Source organism: Stegastes partitus, unplaced genomic scaffold (assembly GCF_000690725.1).
Source record: "Stegastes partitus isolate 25-593 unplaced genomic scaffold, Stegastes_partitus-1.0.2 Scaffold444, whole genome shotgun sequence".
Classification (NCBI taxonomy): domain Eukaryota; kingdom Metazoa; phylum Chordata; class Actinopteri; family Pomacentridae; genus Stegastes; species Stegastes partitus.
Genome location: NW_007578175.1, coordinates 309,282 through 334,775, shown reverse-complemented (window position 1 = coordinate 334,775; position 25,494 = coordinate 309,282). Strand labels below are relative to the sequence as shown.

Below are 25,494 nucleotides of genomic sequence, written 5' to 3'. Positions count from 1 at the left end.
CTTCCATTTCTTAATGACAGATTTAACAAGGGATATTCAGTGAGTTGGAAACTTTCATGCATCCATCCCCTGACTGATGCTTTTCAATAACCTTGTCATAGAGTTGCGTGGCGTGTCCTTTTGTCCACATAGTGTAGTTATAGCCAGGAGTACTGATTCAACAGTGACTGTACATTCCAGACACAGGTGTCTTTATATTACAGTCACCTGGGACACATTCACTACAGATGATCTCCATTTTATTAACTATGTGACTTCTAGCACCAAGTGACTGCACCTGCGTTACATTTTCACTTTGAAGGGGAGTGAATACTTGTGCTATCACTTATTTTACATTTTATACTTTAGTTAACTGGTGTAAGTTTTTAGAAATCTGTTTTCACTTTTCTGTAGGCACTATGTTGAGCTGGCTTTGTATTTATCCATACTTTTAGCTTATTCATTACTTATAGCTACAGGAACTATGTCAAACAATTGTTTTTAATAATACTGTTTGCTCACTATTTTTGATTTATTTGCTTGCATGCTCAGCAGCAAAACGTTGACAGCTGAATAAGGTTGGGCTTCATACTGTTTATTTTAAATTTACTAAAGATAAGCATCACATCAGTTTATAATTGTCTTTGGTTGTTTGCTGTTCAACACAAGTACATGGATATTAATTTAAAAAGTCACAAGTTGTATTTGATAAATGATCCCTTTATACATACCCCCGGCAACAGCACGTAGTACAAGTACCCTTGACTGGGAATCATTGTTGTGCACTCATCTAGTGTTTCATGACTACTTGTTTTTTTTTTTTTTTTTTTTACCTAGAGTCTACCCTCTCTCACACATTCTTCCCTCAAGTCCCCAACTGCTCACCATCAAAGTCAATGTTGCCATCTTTGTTGAGGTCAATGTCGCCAAGGATCTCCTCCAGCTCGCCTTTCTTCAGTTTCTCCCCGAGGAGGGTCTTCATGCCCTCCTTCAGCTCATCAAATGTGATCTTTCCATCACCATCACAGTCAAACTGCAACGTGTTGGGTTAGTGAAGAGCAAGGAGGTGGGGACCCAAGCATGTAGTGAGCAACGAGAGACAAATAAATAGATCAAAGAGAGTCAAAGGTGACACTGGTAAGAAAGAGGGGAAGAGCAAGATCACATGTTTCTGGGATACTGAAGAAAGTGAGACTGAATACAGTGCAATGCACAATGTAATGAGTAGAAGAAGGAGAAATAAAAACATTTAGCATAAAAGTGAAAATTGAGTTTTGTTTTTACAGCATGTAGGTACAGAGCGTCTGCATGAGGTCTGAAAACAGCTTGAGTCTGCAGATGGATGCATGCTGACTCATAAGGTGTTAGTGCATAAGTGAGAAAGACTTTTCAAGTGACTCGGAGTTGAAATGAGTTGAAAATGAATTCCTATTTATTCACAGAGTAAACTATGCTCTCAAGTTGCAGAACTTTGTGTTCTGAAGTAGTACAGGAAAGAACGAGTTCATTATGCTCCACAAATGGATTCAAACATCAGAACAAGTGAGCGTGTAGCTTTTAACAACAGTGGCGATAATGCATGCGACGAAGAAGATTCAGTGGCAGATGATCAGGAAACAGTTGCATGTTAATTCACTTACACAGTTTCCTTTAGAGCTCCAAAGTGCATTTTGAGAGCTATAGCTGTGTGTTTGTGTGTATTTTCATGTCGAATGCACATCTTGCATTCTATAGCTTGTAAATACCTTAAGAACATAAATATTGCTGATTTCCAATTCCCCCCCCCCCTTTGCTTTTAACAAGAGAAAAAAAGGGTAAACAAATTAAATAAATGAAGTTAAATTTCTAATACAGATAAATGAATCTCAGGACCACATACTCTGACATTTTCTCAGTTATAATCATTATAAGCACATTGTCAGTGTTTGTCTGTTTTGCAGTAACCATTAAAAACCTGTCACGCTGTATTGTGTTACAGGGATGAGCCCAGGTGTGTGAAGCTGTGCTCATAAAAAAATAAAACCACCTCATTTATTTTGCTTGGTAAAGAGACAACGATACAACAGGGCCTTGAGCTCTTATCTATCTGCCTCTGTATTGATGCCAAAGAAAGCAACTCAATAAACATTTCCTCAATGAAGCATCACAACATTTCGAATCAACTGGCAATTCGAGTGAGCGCAAATTAACAGGTGAGACAAAGAAATGTGGACAGCAGCAACTGAGCTGCATGAAAACACTATTGATGTAAACATTTTTTTCTTTCTTCTGTATTCATAGCCAGCTAGCCCTCTTCTCTCAGACTTGTTTACAAGCCATATACTCTTGGCACTCACTAAAGTAAATTCCTGTTTCACACTTTAAAGTACTGTCAGTACCAGGCTGTATCACTTGCTTGAAGTGATACTTCTTCAGTTACTAGCTGGGAAACCTCTTACCTGTTTGAAGGCACAGCGGAGCTCCTTCAGTCCAACCATATGAGCCGTCTCAGCGAGCATCCTCGGCCCCATTAGCTCGCAGAAATCATCAAAGTCTACGTGACCACCCCCTGCAGAAACACAGAGTAAAAACACTCATATGCTGTCACACAGATGCATATGGTTACTACCAAACAGTGACGTCTGTGCCTCCCTGGAGAGTCTACACAGCACATAGAGGATACTGGCACATATATTTTGGTGTTCTAGCAAGTTATCTTCCCAGTAATAATGATGAAAGATTTTACGGACACTGAAACTTGCTTCAGTTGATGTTGTTTTTGTCACTACATTAGAATTAATTTGGAATCTTTAGGGTTTTTTTAATGACTTAGCAGCTGTAACTTTACACTCCTTTGAGCTCTGTTTTGTTCTCTACCAATGCCCGAAGAAAATATCTGGCTCTTTGTCTGCCAAATGATACAGGATTTTTTCACTGCAACTCTGCCCTTTACATTACTGTCATCACATTAGACTACATGTCGTAATTTATTTTTGTAATTCAACTATTTAATTAAGAAAAAGTATGGAAGTATGTATTAGCTACAGAATATTCCCATCACAAGTAAATGTTATGCAAAATGGACCTGAATTATTATTGGTTATTTTATTTGCATACATTAATCTGTAAGCAGAAGTAGTATTACATATGCGTTGGTAGGATAATGTATAAAGGCATTGGGATGCCCCTCTGAAATGCATATGGTTGAACAGCATCTTACCTTTCCCCCTACACTAATCAGAAGGTCAGAATGGGGGACATGCGTGCAACAATTTAATTCGAATGCCTACTTTATGTTGTGACTGGCCATACGTGAGGAGATAAACAAGTAAGCAAGGTTTGAATTCCACTATTCTGTGTTTTGCCCCCATTCTTTACACAACTATTTCCGCCTTTGTGCATAGCTATGAATGTCTTTCAGGACAGACTTCTAAAAGACTGTCCTGTTATCCTCATTTAAAAAAAAATGAGAACGTTTAACGTGCCAGATTTTCACTACTTCCCCTTTTTGAAAAAGCTCCAACAACATTTTAGTGTGTTTCAAGCACTATCCACCTTAAAAAGTCTGGTATTACTCTTTTTAAAAATTAAATAATTGATTAATTTTTAGATTTTTATATAATGTTATCACATTTTTAAAATTAAAAATATTTCTGTGACATTCTATTTACTAACAGTTAAAAATTCTTCAAAGTTTTGTTTCCTTGCAGCCCAGATTCCCAAACAGGCCTGTCCTCCAGCAGACTGTTTTGGAAAACGATCTGTGTAAAAATATGAATAATTCATGAATGACTATTGCGATTGACTGGAAGTGTGGCCCCAGGTTCACCTCCACTTCCTAATGAAGAATGCAAATTCCCTGTCTCCTCTTTACCAGCAGCTGGAGACCTAGTAGTCGTCTGCACACTGATCCTGAATGAGAAGGTGCTGCACATCTGAAACTCTGACAGGATGTTTCAAGATAGTAATATTGCATTGTATTGTTAGTTCCCTAACAAAATAGACATGAGTTGTTTTGTTTTTTTCAGGGTAGCCAGCAGGATGTTGTTGACTCGACTCAGCTTCAGCACAATTTGCCAATGACAGAAGGAGGATTGTCTCTAAAAATACATTTCGCCCCATCCAGACTCAAAATTTCCTTCTCCTGACCAGCAATAACACACTCCAGTTTTCTGCTCTGCTCAACATCTTGGCCTCTGACCAAACAACAACCTGTGGTGCCGAAAAAATGAAGCCAATGAGGAAGTGCCAAAAATTGCAGTTCCTTGAATGGCCACTTAAGGTTGGCTCCATCCATCCATCCATTATCTATACGCCGCTTAATCCTCACTAGGGTCGCGGGGGGGCTGGAGCCTATCCCAGCCGACTTAGGGTGAAGGCAGGGGACACCCTGGACAGGTCGCCAGTCTATCACAGGGCCACACTTAGAGACAGACAACCAAGCACACTGACATTCACACCTACGGAAAATTTAGAATCACCAATTAACCTCAACATGTTTTTGGACTGTGTGGGAAGAAGCCGGAGAACCCAGAGAGAACCCACGCTGCACGGGGAGAACATGAAAACTCCACGCAGAAAGATTCCGGTGCCCCCACCGAGACGCCCACCGGCAACCTTCTTGCTGCGAGGCAACAGTGCTACCAACTGCACCACCTTGCAGACCAGGTTGGCTCCAAACGCGAGTCAATCCCAACAGACCTAAAATGTCCAATTTTACAGCAGTAATTAACATATTACAGCTTAATTTCTCAGTTTCTCAATTGCAGGAGAGTGAAGATTTATTTAACTCATCTGTTTGAATTGTTTTACAGTTTAAAGTTTTGCATATTTAATGATGCAATAACACCCATCATTACATGCTATGCTCGGAACTATAAAAGTTGTGTAAGTACTCAGCCCAGATAAGGGTAAATCTTTCTAGCATATTTGAGACATAACAACAGGTTTCACCTCGAAAATTCCAAAACTTCAAATAACTTTAGTTGTTTTAGTAGTTTAACAGCGCAGTAGATACCCCTACATTACTCCAATCCATCCCAAAGCTCATTTTTCTAGTTTTTTTAATCCACAATAGACCTCTTTCACAGCGGATCCTCTGACTTGTTAGAGCAGCGAAAGCACAGGTGATAGTTCACTCAGTTCCATTAAGTGTCCCAGTAAGCCATGATAGTGAGCAGGCATGAACAAAAGCAGCACCTCGCCTGCTGCAGCCATCATTAATACATGTGTGCTTTCCAGCCCTTTTACTGAAACCCACCGTCAGCACCAGGTTGATGTAAAATACAATGTTTTAGTCATATACTTAATAGGACGCTATCAGGTAGCTACAGCGCATATTTACTGAAGTATCATTTATCTGAGCTTTTTTATTTAAGCGTATAAATAAAAGTCAAAGTGAGAACTTCATGAATATCCTCAGTGAATAGATGCTATTATATCAGTGTATTCAGCAGCGTGCTCATTGTGCTGCCTTCAACCCAGTTAGAACTAGTTTGTTTTGTTTGATCTCCATTGTAGTTATCAAAACAGACTGATACAATGGGATGGCTCATGTTATTAGTTTGACAAAAGACAGGCTCATTTGATAGCGTATACCAATAGGCTCAGACTGTTTTCATTATGTGGGCCTTGGTGGGAGTGAAAGACTACTTCAATAAAGCCATGCGGTCATTTTGTGGTTCCAAAATTTAATCAGTGCTCTGAGTCTCGTGGCTGTTGAGGAGAGAGAATCAAACTACAGCTTGGATAGAAAGTATTCTAAATGGTGCTGAATCATGAAACTATGAGCCGAACCTGTCATCTAGTTACAGCAGCAGCTGTAGGAAATAAAAGACTACTTCTGGCATTTTCTTATTTTCTGAGTTAGCACAGAATTTTCATACTTGCCTCAAGGTAAAATTTTTTTTTTTTGGCTGACTGACTTTACCCTTGTAGAGCAGCAGTCTGAGGGGATTCCTCGAACTGCCTTGAAGAATTTCTGTGCCTTAAGTGGGTCAGTCTATAATCACAGAGTTGAAAAATGCTGCCAAAAGTCTTGGGAGATTATTTTTAATTGATAGTGTGATAGTTGTTTTTGAAAAGGAGACTGAATTTCAAACTAGGGATCATGGTGCAGGGAATAAACTAGGGATGTCTAAACCCCATAGTAGCTTAGGGATCAAACCGAATCATCACTAAAATATGCGTCATAATATACGATATGAAACATATAAAAAAATAACATCTAGTGAAACCTGATTTGCTCAATATTTTTCTGAAAGATGCCTTTCAGGTACTGATATAAAAATGTATTCCTACATATATCATGTGTCTTTTTGTACCTTTTATAATGTAAAATTTGATGTACAACGCTTCAAATCCAAGTCACACTTTTTCTGATTGCATTATCACATCAAGCGGCAGTCGCAATTAAACTATGAGTCATTTTACACATTTTTCCCACATAAAGATAAATAAACCCTCACACAGGTTTACTGAACAATTTACTGAACACACACACACACACACACACACACACCTATAAAACAACAACTGATAATACAAATAATCAGCTTGTGAAACTGTGGTGAACTATTTTTCCAAAACAGGTAATTTTGATGACTGGCAATAAAAGAAGCAAAGGAGATTACTTTTGCTTTGCAGTCTTTCTAACCCCTTCCTCAGGGAGACCAAAGATAGCAATCTGAGGCGACGGGTGCACAGTCAGATCCAGTATCAGCGACGTAAGATCAAAAAAAGACCTCCAGTACTTCACCAATCTCGGGCAAGACCAAAACATATGGGTCAACCCTGCTGGTGCCTGAGAGCATCTGTCACAAATATCTTAGAGGTTTGGATAAATCTTTCATAGTCTAACTTCACTGAGATGGATTCTATGGAGTACTTTGAACAGAATGAAGCAGAAGAAGATGATGAATTAACTGTTGACATGTTTATTTCTGCTGTAAAGTTCATTTTAACATGAAGTTCTTTGGGGATTAGTCTTACATTACCAGACCATTCTGTAGAAGTTAATGGTCTGGATTCACCACCCTAGAATTCTGCTATAGGGGGAAAAACACTCTGACTTGTTTGTATTTCTTTGAGAAAATTCAGTCGTCATGAACGGGGCTTAGTCAAGTATGCAGCTTTGGTGTTTACTCAAAATAGTGGCGGGTAGAATTGTTTTGCATGCAGGGAGACGAGCACTGTGATTAAAATAGATAATTCGCTGACAAACAATAACAGGACTGCCTTACTGCACAATCCAAATCCTAACGAAAACTTAAAATGCTTAGTGTAGTAGGTTGCTGCTTGGAGGTTGTTGTTGTTTCCTGTACTGAAGAAAATAGTAACACACAGATAGTGGAAGGGCAAGAGAATGCCGAGTCAAATGATCGGCCAGTGGCTGGTTCATACCTGCATCCTACATCCGGTCAGTCAGACTAATAAGGATTGTTTTTAAAAAATAATTTTCTTTAACAGGCTTTTTTCACCTTCATTGATAGTACAGTGAAAGACAGACAGGAAAGTCGGGAGAAGAATGGAGGAAAGACCTGCAGCAAATGGCCGTGGGCGGAAGTTGAATCCACGTCAGGGACGATAGCCCCTGTATGTGGGGTTCTGTCTTATCCAGTTTGAGCTACCAGGGTGCCCCTAATAAGAATTGGGTTTTTTGTTGTTGTTGTTGTTTTTTTTAAATTATTTTTTTGGCCTTTTTGCCTTTATTCGATATGAAAGTCGAGATTGAGACAAGAAAATGGGGGAGAAGAATGGGGGAAGGACCTGCAGGAAAGGGCAGTGACCCTATGACCTCTGTGTCAGGGACTATAGCCCCTGAACATGGGACACTAGGTGCCCACGAGGATTGTTTTGATGTAATTTTTATTGGTGCATTTGGTATTTTCAAAGATGTTGACTTAAAAAAGTTCTCTAGACTTGACCAATAGTTGTTTGTGCCACAAAAGTTTGAGTTCTGTCACTTTGTGCAATCGTGCACATCCGATGGAGACTAGCCTTTGAAGTGTGGAGTCATCACTCTCTCAATCCTGGATTTCAAGATCCATCTTGTAACTGTCTAATCAGGAAATAATTTACACCTGGGACACCAGGTGAATCTAATTAACTAGCTGGCGAGACAGGAAACCAGCTGCACTCTGGTCCCAGAGGAACACAGCAGAATAACAGTCTTACTGTATTCAGCATGATGAAGCGGATTTGTTACGCTGTGGATTTGAAGTCCAGTATTTTGCTCAGTATCAGTGCTATTTTCCTGGAGGCTCAATACTAAGACACACTTGCATCTGTGAATTAATCCTGAGTAAAGGCTCCTTTTCAAATCGACCACTTAGACATACAAAAGCTTCTCAGACAAAATAAAAATCAACCATGTGCATTACACACATCTGGTGAAAGGTCTGATTTGGTCAGTTACAAAATACATTTTAAAAAATTACTTATGTAATATGTGTCAAGCAGTGTTTTGTTTAATTTTTCATTTTTTTCATAGTGTTAACAACACTAAATAAAGACCTACAGCAACAACACTTCCAAAAACATTGTCCCTATTACCCCGGATAATCCATAGAGCGTCTTATCAACATTGTAACCTTCTTCAGTCGAAAACTGAGCAAGTAAAATCAAAGCAGTCTGCAATGTTCCATACTAGGTACCACACTTTAGTGATTTCTGTCTAAATGAAATCCTAACTATTTTTTTGTTTTTTTTAATTTTGCAGGAAAAAATAATTAGAATGTGTTTTTAATGTTTGTTTTATTTAATTTATTTTTATTTGTGACAGGTTGAAAGCAAGGTTTTGGGTAATGTATTATAAGTGCACTTTTTTAAAATGTGGGTTTTGGTGTCTGTTTGATTGACAGCAGCTGACAGGCTGAGCTCCGGCTCTGTTCACCAACAGTGAAGAAGAGGCTGTTCTTGATCTGTAAGCAGTGGTGTTGGAGTACAAGAACCCCAACAGCATTTACATAGACTAACGTGATGTATAATATATACATATACAAAAAAAAAACATCATTTCTGGCTGACATGAGCAGATCACTTTTCACTTTTTAAGACAGCTCCTGTGGATTATTTGTCAGAGTCTGTGGCTCTTGTGTAGTGTATCGGGCTGCTGTCTGACTGTGAGTGTAGTGTACCAGTCACCCGATGTGACTGGCTGTACTGAAACAAGTTCTAAGATGGAGAACAAATTTTGTTCAAAAGAAAATGTATCGTCAGTGCATACATGGGCAAATAGAAAATCTAAACCAACAAAAGTTCCGACAGAGCTCTGAAATCAGTCTTAGACTTAATCTAGCTGGACGTTGCCTTGGATCTCCCTTTGTATCTTTTTCTTGTGTCTCTCATATGTTTTTAGTGGGAAGAAAAGACACAAGTGAGAAAGCAGGAGTGTGGTTAAGGGAGTTGGGATGCACAGATGGTGTGTTGATAATTACAGGAAACTGTAAATGTTAAATGTGGTGTAGTAGCAGCAATAAATAGAGAATGGTCCTTAGTGACCAGACTCAGTAACATCAGATACACAGTAATATCTAAGTGAAGTTTGCCAACATTAGTTGGCATTAGTTATCATAAGTTACTGGCCAAACCACACGAAGAATGTGAACGTAGTCAAATTAAGCAATGGTGCACTTTATTGTATATAACTGCAACTTTTATTTGCAGCATCAGTGTGCTTCTTTTAGAAGAAACAGTTCAGATGAAGTGTGGGTATACCACTGGCACAATTGATATTGTATGTAAATGCAAAAGCACACAAGGTTAAATATGATGAATATTAAATATCATATTATATTGTAAATTAGTTATTTGTAGTTAGTAATACTGGCAGACAGGGATCGAATCTTATAAATCGCAAAAAAAATCTGCTCTGCTGTTTATAAGGAAACATCCCTCATTACAATAAATTAATCTCAAAATTTTCATTTGAAATGCAACTGCACACATGCATTAAAATTCAAATTAATCTAATGATTATATATTTGTATAACAATGGTAAATGGTCTGCAAGTAGATTGTGCCTTTTACCATAACTAGGTTCTACAAAGAGATTTCTCTTCCAAGGACACCTTGGCACATGGAGGGGACTGCGATCAAACCACTAACCTTATCATTTGTGGACAACTCACAACACCACCTAAGCCACAGGCAAAATTAAAACAATGAAACATCCTTAATTAGAATATTTTACAAACGTTCCACACGCAGAACACTTCATGTATCTAAGTAATGTTGGTCCACTGAAGGGTTATGTAAAGTCTTGCCAGAAACTTTGTTCAGATTTGGAGGCCTTGCTCTGACACTACGGAGGTGTTACAAGAACTAATCCTCCAGGTTTATGGCAAAAATCCAGAATTCGATTGCAGTGATGAGTCACCCCAAAGTTTGGACACTAACCACACACATATCTATACTTGATCATTCATGAAAGAAAGCAAACACAACATTAGGAGTGGAGAGACAAATGTTAGGTATAAACACACACTTCTACATGGAGGCTAATGCTCGTATGTCCCTGCACCTGCAGCGTGAGGGCAATTAATCAGACGGCTAAAACATCTTGAATGTTCCCAGGTCCAAAGACAAACATCAGATCCTCAAGGACTCATAGGGAAGAACACAAGCACATGAGATTGTGCACCACACAGACACATTACTCACACATCCACACCTGCTCACTTCAGAAAGTCCCATCAATCATGTACACGTGCTTTAAGCCCTGAGGAGGAAATGAAAACCACACACACACACACACACACACACACACACACACACACTGCCAGACAGATAAATACTTACATTTCATCTTGATTTGCTGAATGATCTCAATAAGCTCCATCTCTGTGGGCATGTAGCCCATGGTCCTCATGCAGTCTGCAATGTCTTTGTAATGGATGAAGCCATCCGCATCATAGTCAAATTCCTTAAAGGCCACTTGCAGCTCTGACAGACGCACAAACAATTTGCATCAGTTTCAACAAACCGTAAAGTAGGGTAAAATATTTTTCCCAAGAGTCAAACACACATACACAAACACAGTCTGTGCAGATTCTAATAGTTGCAAGTTTTAACTTTCCTGTAAGTTGTTGAAGCCAACAAACAAAACTACTGCCAGCACTCAAGTACAGAAAGTTATGTAGTTTTAATTGATTTTGTTGCTCTGAGTCATTGGCAAACAACAGATCAAAGCAGTCTGACACATTTTCAATCTCTTACAGGAATCATGAAGAAGAGTGAGCTTAACCGGAGAAAACATCAATGCGATTGATAAAACTCTGCATTGACTAGTAATTTGTCATGTGCTTTCACCGTGATTACACCATCAACAGCATCTTACCATCTAACTCCTCTGGCATCAGCTCTCTCTCCTGCAGAGCAGAGAAAAGACAGACACAGTGGAAATAATTACAAGACAGTATCAGGAGATGAGGATGTAAAATCAGGGTGACTTTAAAACAGGGAATTCTCCTGAGAAATATCCCAGTGATAATCTGTTTTTGACTACCAAATTAGAATAACATGCATATCATGTCAACACCGCTGCATGCTGACAGTAAACCCTAATGGGATTTCACCCAGCGACATGTCTTTCTAATTTGCAAAGCGACACAACACCACACACTCCTACATGCATGCACACACACAAACACACACAGTTCTATTTGCGTCACTTCAAAGGACATTCCATTGACTTAAATTAATTTCTAACAATAACTACTAATTGCCTAAAACAAACCCTTACTCTAACCTTAAACTAAACGTAACCTCACCATAACTTTAAAATTGAATGATTTATACTATGGGGACTTACTTTTTGTCCCCATACGAAGCCACGTCCCCATAATGTGACAGTGTAAACAGATGTAGGTCCCCACAACATGACTTATACACACGCACATGCACGTCATAAATCTGCAGCATCCAGAGGGAGATGCAGCATAAGCTCAGTCTGCGTGCATGCAAATACACACCCACGCACAATCGTATGAAAGTGAGCAGCAAAAACCTTGCACTGTTGCATAGAAGCTCTTCGCCGTCTTAGGGTACACACATGTATACACACATGAATACACTTGTGTACATAGACACAAGAAGAGTAATTTGCATATCGCTGTGTGTGTGTAACATTCAGGATTCTCTGCTTTGTTCTGACATTTGCTCAGGCTGATCTCTGTCTCTCTTTCTCTTCCGTATTCATGTATTTTTCTGAAGAGAGGCACAGCTATAGGGCTAGGAGCAAAATCTCCACTTCACCGTCAAGCATAATGGATGACAGCGAAATTTAGGTGTGCTCAGGGCTTAAAATAGCAATATGTTAATGCATTTGGCAGCAGACAAACATTTTCAATCAAAACATTGTAATTTGGCAGTCAGCTCCAAAACTTCACAAGCACATATCCTCAGGTGAAAAGTACAGTTTCAAAAAAGAGGGGCTTCAAGGTTTGTGGGCTTTGCCGTGATGCATCATGTTGAACATAAATGTGCTCATATTGTAGAAAAAACAAGAAAAAAGAATATCACATGCCTCACTACTTGAAACAATATACGAATTAGCATGTTTGTAAAACTACACTGACTGAATTTGCATTTGTAACGCTTGGATATTCAAAGATAACACTGGCATTAAAGTACCAATCCTATATAAGCAAAGAGAATCTTGACTCAAGGGCTTGCTAACAATGTAAAACTATTCTGCAGAAACTCATCCACAGGGGAAGCAAGAATCATGCTAACACCATCATCTTACTATAGCGCAACTCAGCCTGACATATGGAGATATTGCTTGGCACAAAGATGCCACAAGCCCGCGGAGATCTATAAGTTCAAAGAAACAAGACTGACACAAAGATTTTTAACAGCTTATTTCAAGTATAAATGTGCACAAATTTGCTGTGGGCTTGCTATTCTTCGCTTTGATGCTGAAGAAATACTCCATACAACTTAAAAAATGTGCGATAAAGAGACACCAACAGAGGCTGAAGTTGCATAAATATTCTTGGGGCTGGTGTTTTACTTGAATATTTGTATTATGGTGATCTTTTTTTTAATGTCATCACATTATTTAGATTTCTATAACTAATATTTCTTTGGAATTGTACATTAAAAACACACCCAATGTATGCTGCATTGTTATGTAAGTCAAGTGGTATAGATGAGCAGCATTGAATTAAAATAGTTTTATATTCAGTTTCACATTCCAAAAGAAAAAAAGTGTTTGACCCTGCTCCTTTAATCTAGTTAATGCTAAAGCTAACCTCACTTCTGTGCTTTTATGTTTTTTATGTTGGACCTTTGCTTTTCCTCAAGTGTCTATTTTCATTTCTTTATTGCTGCTTTTATTAAAGGAAATGATTTTTCAACCTTCAGTTGTGCGTTTTACTGCTAAAAAAAAAAAAGCCGAGAGATAAAGAGGCAAATCAGAGCAGCAGTGGAACTGAAATGCAAAGAGAAGTACAATATTTTCCTCTTAATACACGCTGGCACTCAGGGTGTCTAATACATAAATCATACAAGGTCATCTTGTTCAAGTTCACAATAGAATCAGGAGAAGGAGAGGCTCCCATGGTTTATTTGGAAGCTGCTCTGCGTGGCAGGCATTCAAATGATTATTCACTGTATGATATTGCCAACAGAGTTGAGACACAAACGCAACGCCAAGACGCAATTGCATCAAGAGTTATATCAGTACATGTGTACTCTGCCTACAACACTCATGATTTATATAAACCTTTTTAAGTTTTAATGGGATTTTTGTTGTTGTGGCATAAAAAACTCAGACTGCAGCACCAATGTTTACAACGCACAGAATCCTCCTGCCATACAAGGGCATATTTAGATAGCAAGGTCAACACATTAATTGGATTTCTTTTTCATCCAGAAAGGATTAGATGGCATGCCATGCAGACTCTCAATTCATCCATCAGAACGAGGCCATTAACAGTTAATTTCATTCTGTCTGCCTTCACATGGCCCATTGAGCTGCCCACTGCTTTGTAAGCATGACGCATGTGCACATATTAGGGGTATGTTGATACTTCACGTGGACACACATGGTCAACGGATCGAAACGGCACTTAAAAACTACAATACAGTGTGCATATGGTGGATACCCACTGATGAGTGCAGTTCATTTTGCTTCACTTCCAACTGTCCTCTGCCTCTGTAGATGTATCGGACATGTGTCAATTCTTTTTCTTAAGCTAATTCCCTCTCCCGGCCCCTTCTTCAGTTGGATGTGATGAGGGCTGACAGTGAACCTTGCTAAAGGGGTTTTTAATACTTGTGTTTAGATTAGGAATGCTGCAGGATAGATGGTCTCTCTTCCTCAGTGTCAAGGCATCAACCAGAACAGTGTGTCCCCTAACAGGCTACTAGTAAATTCAAACCAGACTGCCACAGTAAAACAAGGCAGATCAGTCATGGCAGGTGAGGTAGTAAGTCAGGGGGGGACGTGTACGAGTCCACAGTGGCCCAAGGTCACGGGGAAATGGTATTCATCTTCTATAAATTGGTTTAAAACAATGAAATGGTCCAGTTACTTCTGAGGAAATCTAGTTATGAAACGTTATTAAATGTTCATAGGCACACACTTCCCTTTGGTGTAGATTCCTCTGTTATCTTTTAGAGTAAATCCTTCTGCTGTGATGAAGGCATTTCTGCAAACCCCTTTGGCTTCACTTTGTAGTAAAATCTCACCAAGGTCCCATACAGTTCTGTGATTAATATATATATATAATTTTTTTTAAAAGTTCATTTTAACACCAACAGCAACAACAGTCCATGAAGCAGTTCTGCAGTATTTTAGAGGTGCATAACAGTGAATAGTAATATGACTAAGTAAAGGCCCTTTCATCATCACCATTATACAGCTATATTTTTATGGATTCAGGCAGATTGTCAGACATAAAAGCAAGTGCAAAAAAAAAAGAAAAATAATAAAAGTAAAAAAATAAATAAAAACATGTAAATTGGGAAAAGAGCTTTTGCTTTCAAATTTGCAGACATTATGACAAGTCCTCCAAATTAAATGACAAATAGAATAAGGACCTCATCGCGCAGAGCTTTCTAAAAGTATTCTAATTGTCTGTTTAAGAATGAATGTGTTTGATGATGTGACAGCACTATGGTTAAGGGTCGGACAGGTTTAGGAGCAAAGATTACTTGTTTAGGTTTAGGTGAAGGTCTTGGGTTGGGTTTGGGTTAAGATAAATACTAGATAAGTTACAGTTAGGGAAACATTGCAGTTTGTGTTTACATGACTATTCATTAAGGTTAATAACAACAATATTAAATGTGAGGGTAAAGTTTGGATGTGAATGTAATCATGCTTTAAAAAAGCAGTCTTCTCTATGAACATAACTTTTGTTTAGCCTTGAAGCCCCTTGACCTTTTTTTCAATGCAGATTTTGTTGCTCTGTAATGTCACCTAACTTCCTCCTTTGCTCCTGCATATTTACTACTAAAGGACGCTTGAGGGTTTCGTCATTTGAACCATAAACATAATAACAAAGCTAGACACGGTGCCACCACTCAACCTTATAGCCTTTTCTCAGTGATCACTTGCAGTATTGTGATGGAAATCCAATTTCCATAGACCACCATTATGATACAGACACTGACAGGACACATCCAGCTAAAAAAAAAAAAAAAAAAACTCTCAGTTTTTACTCTTTCTATAAAGACTTTCAATCAGTGTTGGTGTCTAAAAGTGTAGAAAAATGAGTTTTTTATTTACATGAATGTAAAGTCTGTGGGCTGAGCGCCGTCTTGTAGGCGTGGCCAGCAGACTAATGCACAGTCAGTAGTGGGCTGCACATCAAATGCCATGCAAGCAATTTTCATTCAAGTGAGTGGGCAACATCTTTGAGTCCAGTAGCCAGCTCTCCCTAATACTGTCATGATGCAAACGTGTAATTTTGTGACACTTAGTGAGGTAACTAATGCTGCTGCTCTTGGGAGGGCAGCATGTACTTCCCTTCTAACAGTTTTCAGAGACAAAGCATTCAAGTCATTCACGACTCACCAACACTGGCTCATTACTTGCCTGTTTGGCCACCGTCTGCTCAGCGATGTCCAGTTGTATTCATGCAGATGTACAGCATGACTATTAAGACTTGGCTTATGTGTTCATACCAATGTTATTTGCTGCTGCAGCTCCCTTCACCACCTCCTTCTATTCTACGGATTGTTGAAATGACTTATTGTTAAATGCTGCTCAGATCACAAAAAGCAAAGCCTTTATTACAAAATCTAAAAGTGTGAGGATGTCTTTTAAGTGTTAAATTCTTCAACTTGTCTCTGAACTCTCTGAAAAAAATTCGACCTTCAGTATGTGAAGTTTTATCTCTTCAGTTTATAAAGAACATTAAATGTGTCCTTGTAATTGCTGCCTATTTCCCAAGTGAAGAACTACACTGGTCCTCTTGATTCCAGGGCTGAATATAGAGTATGTCAAAATCAATCATCGCCTTTTATATGACAGTGCATATACTGTAATTGGGGCTTCATGTGTAAATCGGCTAATGCTTTAAACAGAAATGGGGAAGGTGCCAGTCGACTGCATTGTTTGTTGGCTCATTTCCCGCTGTAATTTTTCCAAATATTCAGTGATGCCCTGCAGGAATATGGGATCGTGGTATCTGTCAAGAATAGAGCCAAAACTTAACTCGAGCCAAGCAGGGCATTAATGGAGGACAGACCAGTGTCCAAGCAGTAAATCATTTGTGAAATTATTGGAATCACTTCCAGGAAAAAGGCCGTTTGTGTACGTAGAGGATGAAGTAACAGTCTACAGCTCTGACTTTATGTTGGTTGGTGATGGTATTGACTTTTCATGGTCATTTGACCTATTCCATGTCAGCAATTACTGATTTGTAGAGCAGTAATATTTGGATACCTATGGATCACTGCAAACTGCTATGAACAATGTCTACGTTTTCAATCAATAGTCAATGTTTAGAATAAGCTGAACCGACGGGTCAATTTTCCACCTCGATACTGTATAACCGCAGTCACTGTAATGTTGTTTTCTTCAGCTGTGACTCGCTGTGTAAACCTCCACTTTATCAGCACTTCTAACCTCTTCCAGCTTCTCTTCTTTAACCTTTTTTTATGGGCTGCAGAGACATAAATTTACAAAATTAAGTAATTAAAAATAACAACGTGAAATAAATAATCACAGCAATATGTTTAGGCTTGTATTTTGTAGACGGCTCATATGTACGACGTCCTTCGAATGATGAAAATAAATGTAGTGAAATTACATACGGTAGCAAAACACTTCATACTAGTAACGTGAAAAAATATAGACCAGTTACATTTCTGAATAAACCTTACTGGCACCATTTTTTTTGTGTGTGTGTGATTTTCACAGGAGATCCTTCTGTCGGTGTTGGCACACTTGGCATTTGAGCTACTTTGCTTTTCACTGTGTGGGTGAAAACTTTTCATAATGAAAAGTTGGATTTTATTTCAGAAGTTTTCAGACTGTAAGGGTGGAGTGGGAGACTTGCAGGAATGGCAAAGATGGAGAGATGTGAGGCAGAGATACTGTTTGACATGAAAGGGACAGGTACACGCTGGTGTTCTATAAACAGCAGGGAGTCGACACTCTCGGTGGCAGTGAATGTGCCACGCAGCTCATGGAGGCGCTGACAGTCGGCTACTTGGAAACCCTGAGTGCCTGAATAATATAATTTGTGTCAGAAATTATAATGCACACGGAAGATGTCCGTCACAAAATGTCCATAAACCTGTTTATGAATCATGGAGAAAAAGAATCCTCCTCACAACTGCAGGAACTGACTGAGAATAGTCACATTTTGAAGGATTCCTGATCCTTCATTTGAGTGTGACAGTTAATTATTAGTTAACAATCAGCAGAAAATAAATGACACATGAAACCACATGATTCAGAAGACCAAGAACAGATAAAACAAACTGAAGGAAAACAGCTCGAAATATAAACACAACAGAAAATAAGTAAAATATATATGCATTTAAAAATGGCGGCAATGCTTCTGTCAAGATCTTAGGCCATGAATACAACACATTTTACATACAATTATACAATTTCATTTTGGAGACGCTTTTATCCAAAGCGACATACATCTGAGAGCAGATACAACTGAAGCAAAGATCACATGATCATTATAAGTGTCATATTTCCCTTGAGTTCTTGTGCGAAGATACTGCTAGTTTGAGCTGAAGGCCTACCCCCTTTTTAGGTTTTTGTTCAACCTCAGAGTTGATATTTATATTTTCACCTCTACTGTGTTTGGTTTTAATAATGCATGATCATCAGAATTATTTTGCAAGCAGCATACAAATAATCACTCAAATTAATAAAGGGATTTCGATGACAAACATAAACATACTAGTATTTTAACAGACATAAGAGGATTTACTATTCATTTGAGAGCATACACCCAAAAAGGTAGAAGCATGATGCCGTTGAACATTTTGGTTCAATCTAAATTAAATTGTTTTTTAAACTTTGAAACAATCAGCGGGGTGCAGTCCAGGCCTCTTAATTAACTAATGAAATGTGCTGCACATGGGAGTGATTTCTGAACCTTCCTAAACTCTTACAAACCACTGTTGAAAAATAAATCATTTTTATGATGTGACAGTGCTATTGTTAAGGTTTGCTTAGTACAGCAGCCCCTAAAGAGTAAACTTGATAAATCACCTCAGCAGCAAACACCCCGACTCCCAAGATGATCAGCCGGCAGTGAGGTCCATAAAAATCAGGAAGCAAAATGAAGTGCGGCGGTGTGGTCTATATGCAGGCTGCACACAGTTTAAAGATAGATGTTTTAATGTACAGTGCAGATTGTTATCCAATCAGCAGTCTACATTAAAAGACATGAAATGACATGAAGACTGCCCATATCCATTTCATGGGTGTAGTGATCTTAATTTAAATGCACAGTCCATCGAAATGTCACTTTCAGACAAATTGGAGGCAACAGCTATATCTCAAATTTGAGACCAAAGTTTTTTGGGTTTCTTTTGTTTTTTTTTCCCCAGTGTGACTGATACCATATCAAACTGCTACAGATATCAGAGCCAGCTGTAACCTAAAGGCCTTGTCAAGCTCAGACTCTCTGTGGTGGCGATGGACATTCACCAGCGGCTGTGGTCAGGAGCGTTCACATCCCCACAAAACTCAGAGGCAGATTTCAAAACAGGCATCACTGGAATAATATTCAATATTCAACATCTAAATTCTTTTATTTATTTTTTTTAAAATAACATTTAAACCCGATGAACTGATGGCAATCCTAGAACAAATATTCTGGTGACATTTTTCCTTGCATGTGTTTTCTTTTGTTGTTGTTGTTGTAATTATTTCTGTATTTCTAGATTTGGAGAACATTGGAGCTTTTGCGTTAGTTCAGACAGACACGTAGTCAGGGAGTCACAAGGCCCTTTTCTGTCCAATCTTTACGACTGAAGTCCAGCCCACCTACTGAGATGCTCTATAATCGAGGCAGCGGTCGTTTATTCATTCATTCATTCATTCATTCTGCTCCACCGGCCTCTACACATCCTCAAATCATCATCGCTGTTCATCTTGTCTTCAGAGATCTCTCATGGAGGTCAAAAACTCACTTCGTACCTTCTGACTGTGATATTGCCCGGGCGGGTCGATCCGTCTTTAAAGTAGGATCGTAGCATTCAAACCAAAGCGATTCAGTCTTGCAGAAATTGACATTCACGTGTCCTAAATCTCGTGTGACGACCAGAGCGCCATTGCTGGGAGAAAAAAAAATCCCTTTCATCCTCTTCAGCCAATTTTAAAATCCAGTACGCATTCCTAGCAGTCAAATCCAACCTCCAAGCGCTGTTGTCATCATGAACTTTTGATTTGTTTCGGCTACTTCAGTTCATAACTTCCACATCACAAAACTTAGGATGCTCCAGCTCCTCCGGAAATATCTGAGATGTAACCATCTAAATCCTGCTCCAGCTCCGAAAGTCCTCACATCCAGCATCCACTCGTCTCCTCACGGCCTCCATCAATTCAAACCTGGACCCAGGTTTCCTCTGTGCCCGTTACCTGCCCTACAGCTTCTGGGTTCAAGCCCGCTGGCTCCACCTACCAGAGTGACGTCATAGTGAGCCACAGGTGCAGCTTTGGCACCCCGTGCTGGTGTGGCCCTCACCTCTGTATCCACGTGCTGACAGGTAATTATATCAGTCTAATTAAATTCTGTTAATTTCATCTGGCTAAGTTTTGATGGTTCTGTTGGTTCTTCACAAGAGTCTATAAAATCCAACAATGACTGTGTTTAAGGTAGCTGTCAAAGCTTATGGACAAAACTAAAATTGGTGTGGCACAGTAAAGTTAATCAGTTACTTATCAGCTCCTTCTGCAGGCTTATTGCACCAACAGTCCCACCCAGGGCTCCAGAATGCAACCAGATTTTTTGAGAGCACGCAACTTCAAGTGGTTTCATTATGCAAGTAAATCATTTAGCTGTGTTGCTGTTGCTCTAACTGGCATGGGCAGCTACTGCATTAGTTATATTGGCGAAAAGTATTTTTTTATAACTTCAGTGAGTCTATCCCAGCCTGATGCATAAAACAAGCTGTTAAGGCAGTTGATGAAGAAAGACAGATCCCTTGGTTAGCTTGGACAATCCTGACATTAGAATGCATTATTTCACTCTTTTCAAAGGCATTTCAGTCACACACCTGTCAGAGCACACATGCAGCCACCAAGCAGGAGCTAGCCTTAGTGAGGCATTCAGGGAACATTGGTAAATTTAATGTCCACTGAGAAGCAAATTTTCAGCAAGTAAATTGCTCCACCTGTGACACTGTGGAAGTGCTGCCAGTGAAGACGGTAGTCTGGAGTCCTGCTCTGTGCCATCATTCTTCGCCAACTGCAGATTTTGCCTCATGCTAACTAGAATAGCAGGTACAGGTGGCACAGTGGTGTAATTGCTAGCACTGTCGCCTCACAGCTCGAAGGTCCTTGAGCCTTTCTGTGTGGAGCTTAGGGTCTTTCTGTGTGGAGTTTAGGGTCTTTCTGTGTGGAGTTTAGGGTCTTTCTATGTGGCGTTTGCATGTTCTCCCCGTGCCTGTGTGGGTTTTACAAAGCGCTTTGGGTTCCTCTAACAGTCCAGTCCAATGCCTAGGTTAACTGGTGATTCTAAATTGTCCGTAGGTGTGAACGTGAGTGCACCTTGTTGTCTGTGTCTATGTTGGCCCTGTAGTGGACTGGTTACCTCTCCAGGTGAATCTTCCCTTTATCCAGTTTAGATGGATTCCAACCCCCCTGCAACACTACAGAGCTTAAAGCAATGTCTAGAAAATGGATGGATGGTACAGGTACTCAGTTTAGGAAAGTGGACTTCATAGATGCTTCTTTTAAGGCTCTGCACACTCCCAGTGGCATCCGTCTGGAGTTTAACGAAAACATAAACCACATTTTTCTGACATACTAGAATCATTGGTCACCTCAAGGTTCTTATCAGACACTGGTGCCTTAGCAGGTTTTGGGGGTCTTCCTTAGTAACGTTTTTGCAGATGGCTTATGTCCTTGCCTACTAGCTTCCAGCCTGCCGTTATGTTAGAATCTATTCCCTGCAGTAGGATAAATGGTAGAGTAAACATCATGGTGTTTTGCGACAACAAACCATTAGTCAACATTATTAAGCGTGCTCCTCAGTCATAGCTGTGCTTCCTTTCTCCCAGCAGCCTGTCTTACCAACATTTGACCAAACCAAGTGAGTGCAAATATAATCTGGTTAAATACACTTTTACAAGTTTCTCAAGTCTATAAACTTAATTTCTGAAGTCCAGGTTTATTTAAGTCATTTAGACCCTGCAGTTTCTAGCTTTCTTGAGAACGGATATTATTACCTCCTCTTCAGTGGACCAAAGAAGTTCATCCAGAAGGCAATGCTAAACATCTACTGTTACACTTTGTTGGTGCAACGTCAGTTCTTGCTTAAGGTCCAGGTGCTTAGTCTATATGTAGATACCCTCTTAGAACAGTCCTTTTGGTAACTTAGGATGTTTCTTAGTTATGGGAAGTTAATTTCACTGAGAAATTCTATTCCTTGCATGACCTCACTATATCTGTCTTCTCTTTAGATAAGCAGAAGCAATCGATTGACCTTGGGCTTTCAAAGTTGATTAATGTTATAAAGGTGCTCCAATCTTCATTGCCAGTGCTCCTATGCTTTCTGTTTCTTGTCTTCCATGATTCGGTGTCTGGAATGGTTAACCAATGCAAGCGGAGATGAGCCTCTTGTTCAACATGGACTCTGAGAAGGCCCTGTCCAGGCCTTGGTCTGCTTGCCTCCACATCCCAAGCCATTGTCTTTCCCCTAAGCTATACAGCCTAGTCCTGAATGAATGAATGAATGAATGAATGAATGAATGAATGAATGAATGAATGAATGAATGAATGAATGAATGAAATATTTATTTTGAACAGAAATACAATTAAAAACAAGGGAAAAACTGTACAAATATGAGTTTGAAAAGGAGCAGGAAGAAGTATGAACTTGGAAGATGTATAAATTTAACCATAATTTAAACCTGAACTTAAACCTGATCACCTGCATCCAGATGTGAAGGTTGTGCATGCTTGCATGAATTTAAAGGAAATGTGCCATTTTTTACCTCTCACATCGTCTCATCTTATAGTAAATTTCTTTAGTTTCAAATCACTATAGTGGTGTCTTGTGTGGCGTCCACCTGTTTGCATTCAGCATGCTGCTGATTCTATGCATTTAGAGGAAAAAGCCATTCTACTTGCAGGGGAATTAAAGGGAATAAGTCCAGCCCACCCACTTAGCATACTTTATAACTGAAGCAACCTCTACAGATCTACAAATCTCCTTCTCCTCCCCAACCTCCTTTTGAAAGGTTCATTATCATAACTTTGGTTGTTTCTCATATTTTGTGGGACTGCAGAATGCAGATGGTTCATAATTGTACCTTGAAACAACAGTATGTAAACTGGATTTTGTAAAATGAGCACCGTTTCAGTCGGTCTTCCTGTTTTTGTGTTCGTATTGCGTTCATTGAACATTGCAAATCTCAGCCTCCACTGTGGGGTTTCGTGATCTCAGGGTATGTCTGCGTTATGCTTGCTCAGATTGTTCTAGATCATCACCCGAGCAGAGTCACCACCAAACACAAAATGCATGTCATTCCAAAATAAATGGTTAAATCTGACAAAGTGTCCTGTCTGAACTGTTAGTATATGTACCAGGTGCCTCTGTAGGTTTAAGCACAAAAATCACTTGACTTTCATTTAAATTACAATTTTGTCTGTTGGGGAACCTGACCTCAACAAGCAGCAGTCTCTCATGTTTAATTTGCATGTCTCATTGGGGATTCTGTGGCTGCACAATAACCATTATAACAACTGAGTCCCTGCTTTGCTCATGACAGAGAAGTGATAATTACTGCTGCTACAGGGTTTGTCTCTTGAACTTAAATCCCAACGCAACTCCTGTAACTTAGTTGTATTTGGCGTAAGCATGCTTTAATTTACGCATCTTTTATGTTTTTTTTTTTTTTCTTTGTTTTGATGTTTGTCGTAAGAGTACAGTCTCTCTGGAACAAATACAGACGGGTGACAAATTAAAGGAAAAACTTGAACCCTTGACCCCGACAGTGAGAGGACCTAGTGGCTCTGTTATGCTGTGGGGAGCATTTTACTGGCAGTGTTTGGATCCACTTGTCCCCAAAGAGCCAAGGGTCAATACAGTCAGTGACAACCTTTACCCAGGATTACAATGCCTCCATCCATTGGGCACAAGGGGGTCACTGAAACTTGTAGAATCAATGCTAAGGCGCATTGAAACTGTTGCAGCGCTATGTAGTGGCTTTATGTAGGTTTTTTTCTTTAATTTGTCACCAGTCTGTGGATGTGTCAGGAACAAAAAAACCCAAAAAGTCATGCTGAGATGCATTGATCTTGGAAGCAGTTTAGATCTGTGACATTAATAACTTCACTAATGCAGCTGAATAATAAGCAGGGAAACCTTTTATTGTTTCCTGACACCTCTACCTGCTCCTAAGAGAAGCTTGAAGGTGCAACTTCGCCTTTCCCCTGAGTGATGTTATTTACAACACTGACAGTGTGTGTGTGTGAGTACTAAACTGACCTGTCCAAAAAGTTTGTTGAGGTAGGAGATGTAGGCGGCGGCGACCGCTGAGCTGTTGCTGAGGCTCCTTTTACTGCGCCGACCAGCTTCCTCCTCAGAGCTCTTCCTCTGGGCCGCAGGGGACTGTGACTTCGAGCTGTGAAGCGTGCATTTGCATGCCAATTGTTGAGAGCTGTCATCGTCAAAGCAAGCCTATAATTTCCCCTCCTAACTTAGTTTAACAAACACACCTAAGTGCCTTTTTGGCAATATTCTAAGAAAGGTGTTCACACAACCTCCCTTGAAATGATTGTTCAGCTTCAGTCCAATCAGCTGACATCAGTCACCAGAAAAGGGGAGAAAAGGAAAGTTTCTCATGAGGACAAGTTTGAGTTTTCTGAAGGTTTGTTTTTCTACTCGATACATCACTCAGTGGCACTAATTGGGTGCATAACTCTACACAACCCACTCCCCTTGTCCTAATCAATGTTGATTAGAAACAGAGAATGATAATAACCAGAATTTCTTGGTGAGGCTGAGCTGAAGGGCCTTGTTTTTGAATCTCCCTGGTGTGGGTGATCTTCCAGCTGCCGCGCCCCTCCCTCCCCGAGGAGACATGCTAGGAGAGAAAGAAGCTTTAATCAATTTAAAGTGAACTAACTGTCTCAAAAGCAATATAAACACAGTTTTATTCCTTCTAGCCAAAAAAAAAAAATTAATAACACTGAACTTGGTGGACTGTAATAGGGATGCTGTTGATGTTGTTAAAATTGACAGCTGATAGACAGCAGTAGCAACTGGAGACATTTGTATGAATTTTTAAAAGTTTCAGAGACTGTACCACAAGAATCTTGGTAAACTGTGAAATCTTTCCCAAACCGTATCTTATTAGTTTGTTTACCTGTTACTGAATTGCTCACTTGCAGCCCGTGTAGTAGTAATTGCATGGCTCCATAATGTTGCAGCTCTAAAGTTCTGTTTGCCAATTCAAGGTTTAAGGTTCACGGGCATGCTGGCACTTAGCTGAGCTTTTAGTGAAATTGTAAAGTTTGACTTTATAAGTGTATTCACTCCCTATTAATATTCTTCACTGACCTGGCAGCAGACGATGGTCTGCTTTCTGCTCCTCCCTTTGCACTTTTCAGAGACATCCTGGCTGAAAGATAAACATAAATGTCAAAAGGGATGTGAGGGGAAAAGACAGAAATGTTGTAATTGAACAGCAAAGGCTCAGAAAAAAAGAGTCTACTTTTAAAAGGATGAAAATGGATTTTGGACAGAAAAAAAACCCTCAAGTGTTCAAGATTGTTAAAACTTCATGAACTAAATTTGAGAGCAGAAAGGGCTGACAATACATTCTCATCTAACGAAGACTTGAACAAATATGTGAGCAGACATACCAAGCATCATAGCGTTA

General features: G+C 39.5%; 1 protein-coding gene across 1 annotated transcript in view; it reads right to left on the bottom strand.

The window, feature by feature from the left end:
- cabp4 (calcium binding protein 4) overlaps positions 1-25,228 on the bottom strand; it is a 27,708-nt gene extending 2,480 nt beyond the window's left edge. Inside the window, exons 1-7 of the mRNA XM_008286265.1 lie at positions 25,173-25,228; positions 24,595-24,696; positions 24,099-24,234; positions 11,297-11,327; positions 10,759-10,902; positions 2,418-2,527; positions 865-1,012 (exon numbers count right to left, since the gene is read on the bottom strand). Of these exons, the coding sequence (XP_008284487.1) occupies positions 865-1,012; positions 2,418-2,527; positions 10,759-10,902; positions 11,297-11,327; positions 24,099-24,234; positions 24,595-24,696; positions 25,173-25,228 (727 nt within the window). The remainder of the gene's footprint in view (positions 1-864; positions 1,013-2,417; positions 2,528-10,758; positions 10,903-11,296; positions 11,328-24,098; positions 24,235-24,594; positions 24,697-25,172) is intronic.
- Positions 25,229-25,494: the final 266 nt, after the last annotated feature.